Here is a 5,012-nt window from a genome sequence, read left to right as displayed (position 1 = left end):
AATATATATATATATATATATTAAACATACATACACACATATAGAAAGACATTTTGGGATAAATTGTTCATTTTATTGGAAAACAAATATACAACTTGGAATGGAATCTTTGAGGCATGGCTGTGCCATAAGCAGTTAAAAAAGAAAAAGTGAGTAATTATAAAGCATAGTAATAACCTGGAGAACAGAACAAATACAAAAAATAAAATAAAAAGTGTACGAGTACCTGCCAATAAACCCGTTAGTATTTATTTCACTGTTGCTGCAATAGTGCAATGTTGATCTTTTCCCCCCAAGCATATATTCTTAGTCCACTGTCCATGCAGAGTATCTCCTCCACAGATGGGGGAAAAGGGGGGGAGGGGGGAAATTTTTTAATAATAAAAAAAAAAAAGGTCAGCTGGGGCCTTCATATTTCCAAGTCATCAGGTGGCAGGAAGGCAAACAGTAAAAAGCACGAAAAGAAGAGTGTGCTACCCAACGTGTGCTGCTACCAATCACCTCATCCTGTGACTGCTCGTTAGATCAAAAAGAAACACCAATGATGACAAAAGGAAAAATGGGGCAGGCAGGGAAGGAAGCATAAGGGTGGGGAGAAAAGAAAAAAAGAAAGAAAGAAAAAAAAAAATACATGCAGTTCCTTTGGACAGCAGAAGATGGGTAGAATTAAAATGAAACATTTTACAGAAATTACAAAGAAAAGGCAAATATTTTATACAAGAAATTCTGTACAAGGCCTTCACTTCGCTGTCATCATCTGTACAAATTCTGTGAACAAAAAAAAGGGACTATTCAGTCATTCCTTCATAAAGTTCTAAACTGTTTCAATAGTTGAGTCTATTTTTAAAACTATTCAAAAAATTAAAAATGCGACTTCGCTTTCTTACCTTCATAATTCACCTGGCCATCACCATCAATATCTGCTTCTCTGATCATTTCATCTACTTCCTCATCTGTCAATTTCTCCCCCAAGTTTGTCATCACATGACGCAGCTCAGCAGCACTGATGTATCCATTTCCGTCCTGAGGACAACATTTGAGACGTTAAGCCCAAATCACACATCTGTCGGACATCATCTTTGGCACCAAGACGTCAGCAGACCATACCTTGTCAAAGACACGGAAAGCTTCCCTGATTTCCTCTTCACTGTCTGTGTCTTTCATCTTCCTCGCCATCATGGTCAAGAACTCGGGGAAGTCTATTGTTCCATTACCTAAACAATAAAAACAGTTCGGTCACACTGCTGTACTACACCACTCTGGCCAGACTAGTTAACAAGAGAGCATCTAGGCATATACCCACTGTCACTTTAGTCTTATAATTAGCATTTCAGATATGAAAGAGGTCTCTGCAAAATTTGGACTTCAAAAGGTCTCATTACTGAAAATTACCCCAAATTGTTTCATGTGTACTCACCATCTGCATCCACTTCATTGATCATGTCCTGAAGCTCTGCCTCTGTTGGGTTCTGGCCAAGTGAACGCATCACTGTACCAAGCTCTTTGGTTGTTATGGTGCCATCTCCATCTTTGTCAAATAGCGAGAAAGCCTCTTTGAATTCTGTGGGGGGAAAAAAGTAGTAATGCATCGCATAATTAAAATCATATACATGTGGTACTGCTACCGTTACCAATACTACATAAATTCATTAATCTGTAATTTAAAAAACACCACTCAACTTCACACCAGCTATACAGTAACCAGCTTACTAGTAGCAACAAGATAAAAAAAAATCTCAACACACTGGCAAATTAGGAAGATGCAAAACATTTGATTATACCAAATCAAGCGGTTTGATAGGATACTTAAATGTTATTTCTAAAGATAAACTAAGACCTTTGTTTAAATGACTACAAGTAATGAAAGTCACCTTTTTACACACAAGAGCCTTGAAATTCACTGCTGACATGTGGGAAAACAAATAAAAGCATTCCTTTGCAGTTGCTAAGACAGTTGCCAACAATGCCTTAACAGAAACCTGTGTAGCAAGAAGGAGCTATGGCAGCGAGACAATCAAGTCAGAGCCCTGGCAACACTGACCCACATCATCCAGTTTAAGATCGAACAGATCCAAGCACGTCAGGTTAATGGGGCAGGAACAACAAAATATGGTCAATATTAAATAATACAATAGCCAACATGGCTGGGTTCAACACCCATATGAGGAAGACGTGGGCGGAAACTGGATGAGGCACTGCATGTATGATACCTTAAAATCCATAATCCCTATGCTACAAAAGGCAAGGGCCGTGAAGCAATGATATTCCAAGTGAAGCTCTCCAGCTGAACCTCCACTCTGTCCAAAGATCAATTGCAAAGTATCAAGCATTATGGACATAAAAGTCTGGAACTAAAACATATCAAGTATAATCCACAGCAGGTCTGATAGCCAGGGCTCGAATCTAGTTTTTTTTTTTTTTTAATATCCTACAGATCTACAAATGAATGACTTGTTCCCACAAAGTTTCCATGAGGCTCAAGGCTTTATACTGGTAGCTTTCAGGAAGTAACCTTGCTGCAGTGGGACAGCCCATTTCTGCACACACGGAGTAACACATGGGCTTGTCCAAGAACCCTCCTTAAAAGGCAACAAACTAGCTGACAATCCAACAACAAAACAGCAGTTGGCAGGACAGAAAGAAACCAAGCCAAAAGGAATGTACAAGTGGGTGCATGGTAGTGCTGAAACATTGTTTTATCATAATTAGACAACTGTAAAGCAATCCTTTACACTTTTACTCAGTGTTCTTCAATAAGACCAATAATATACTGGAAGGAAAGGAAGAAAAAAATAAAACACTGTTCATAATTAGGTGGATTCTAAACAATACTGCACACTTCTATAAGCTTAAGTTGGAGATAGCTAACAGTTTGAGCTTACCAGCAATCTGCTCTTCTGTCAGCTGATCGGCCTAGGAGTGAAGGGAACAATAATGGATCAGGGAATTTGTTTGTAATACACAATATCGTGTTTCAAAGAAAAACCGACCATTAAAAAAAATATTAAATAAATAAATAAATAAACTCGTGTCATTGCAGCGCGCCTTTTTCGTCTGGAACAAAGAGCTGAGATTCCCGCCCTCAGCCAACATTTCTGCAGGAGGAGGGGTGAGGATAACTCCTCATTCTTCAACAATCTCAGACTCGTCACCAAACGAAACTAGATCATATCGCAGGTGGATCTCACATCCATTTCCTTATAGGCAAGCTACCCCTCATGAGACAAGCTATCCTATAGAGAACATCTTAAAAAAAATCAGGCAGTAAACTTTGAAGCGTTCAACACAGTAACAGGGTTAGCAATAGATTAAGTGGTCAAATGCTTAAAATAACCGTTCCCCCCACCCAAATATAAACACACCAAAGCTTACAAATCACATAAGCCAGCTTCCTAATTAAAACCGAAGTTAAATCATTGAATTAACAGTATTAATAAACAGTAGGTTTCCAGGCGTTAACGTTATCTTTCTAAAAGAGTTAAATTAATGTTACCCAAGAACTAAATAAGCGTTAATTAGTTATAAGCTATTTAAAACAACGATTTCCTATTTAACACTGTAGTTACATACAATCTGTTTATAAACAGAGACAAAAAGATAAATATAGCTACCTGTTAAGAGGCGTTTATATATGAAACCTTTAGCTATTTGAGCTACAAAGCTAAAGCAGGCTTCTTATTTCAAATAGCCGTTTTCCGCCTTAAAACGAGGGCGCCAGAACGAAACTGCTGCAAAACTTAAGGTGGGACGGGAAAAAAGAGCTCAGGTTTCTGTGGTAGTGTGGTATGACTTAATCACATTCCTCGATCAGTTCTTAATTTACATTTATTTACTAAACAGCATCCATTTACGTCTATTATCACCAAAACAAGTAACGTTAACGTGCTCGGTTTCGCATCGAAACCCAGTCAATTTGAACAAACTAACGTTTCCCCCAGCGTAACCACGGCAACAGTGTATGAATACCTAAAATAAATAAATAAAAAATAAAGCCGTTTGTACAGAATCATATACCAATGCATAATACTACGAACAGTGCCACTGTGTGTCAAGACAGCTTTATTTGAACGTCGAGAAAGGCGGCACACTTAAGGCTATATGACAAATGGCTCCGTACTCACTTTATAGTGCACTACTAAAGTCTTGAAACTAAGGCTTCTAAGGTTACTCAAACAGCGGAAGAAATGTTTGTTAGACAGTGTACAGCTTATGGTGAGAAGATACATATTTAAGAGAAGACCCATTGTGTACTACCTGGGTGCAGAAACCACTAGTTCCTGACCTACATAGTGCACTACATAGGAAGTGATGATCTCCATCGGATTTTCAAACATATATTCAAAGCGAAAGGATGCCGTAATAACTTCGTCGTTTGTCCTAATATGAATTTCCACTACAACATGAATAAAAAGAGAAACAATAACGTACACTCACCATTGTGCTATGTTTATAAGCCTTCCTCCCTCCGAGAGCACTTCTCAAATGGAGAACAGAAAACTCAGTAACAGCGTAGACCCGCCTTGACGGTTGTACATAAACGCCTCCCCTACGCGTGTATCCATCCGCCCACTTATCTTCATTCTGCCTGTGCGGCCACTCGAAAATACCGCAAAGTTGGTCCAGAACATAGTGCAGTTTATTTGCACATGATTCCGGAAATGTAAAAACAGAAACGTGTTCTCGTGTCAAACCTAATTAAAATATATATTCACAAAAAAAGATCTGGGAACTAGCTGACGGCGGAGGGTTACAATAAGCAATGCGGTCGTGCGGACGCCTCCGATTGGTCCGTTTGTACCTGCAATGCGTCACTCCCTTGGTCACACTGTATGGCGGAGACCGGGTTAAAATGTGTAGATCAAGTCACCTGAGCTGATCCACATTTTAAAATCAGTAGCACGTGAGTAAAATAAGACCCTTGGTGTTAAATCCCTTGTACTTTTAATATTAACTATCTGTAAGCGCATGATAACAGACCTTACCAATTGTACTGTAGTAGGGCACAATATTTT

General features: G+C 38.8%; 1 protein-coding gene across 1 annotated transcript; it reads right to left on the bottom strand.

Moving 5' to 3' along the window:
* Positions 1-303: 303 nt before the first annotated feature.
* Positions 304-4,565, bottom strand: calm2b (calmodulin 2b, (phosphorylase kinase, delta)). Its single transcript, XM_066663783.1, has 6 exons — positions 4,435-4,565; positions 2,883-2,913; positions 1,418-1,561; positions 1,108-1,214; positions 888-1,023; positions 304-768 (listed from the first exon to the last, which is right to left on the bottom strand). The coding sequence occupies exons 1-6, from the start codon at positions 4,435-4,437 to the stop codon at positions 740-742; spliced, it is 450 nt and encodes a 149-aa protein (XP_066519880.1). The 5' UTR covers positions 4,438-4,565; the 3' UTR covers positions 304-739.
* Positions 4,566-5,012: the final 447 nt, after the last annotated feature.

This window comes from Hoplias malabaricus, chromosome 3 (genome assembly GCF_029633855.1).
Source record: "Hoplias malabaricus isolate fHopMal1 chromosome 3, fHopMal1.hap1, whole genome shotgun sequence".
NCBI classification, from domain to species: Eukaryota; Metazoa; Chordata; class Actinopteri; order Characiformes; family Erythrinidae; genus Hoplias; species Hoplias malabaricus.
This window is presented reverse-complemented; position numbering and strand designations above follow the sequence as displayed.

Bases quoted from the DNA above. Each gene is read 5' to 3' on its own strand.
- calm2b (XM_066663783.1), bottom strand. The intron at 1,562-2,882 runs GTAAGCTCAAAC...TTCCCCCCACAG, and splicing joins GACAGAAGAGCAGATTGCTG to AATTCAAAGAGGCTTTCTCG. The intron at 1,215-1,417 runs GTGAGTACACAT...TTTATTGTTTAG, and splicing joins CAATGAAGTGGATGCAGATG to GTAATGGAACAATAGACTTC.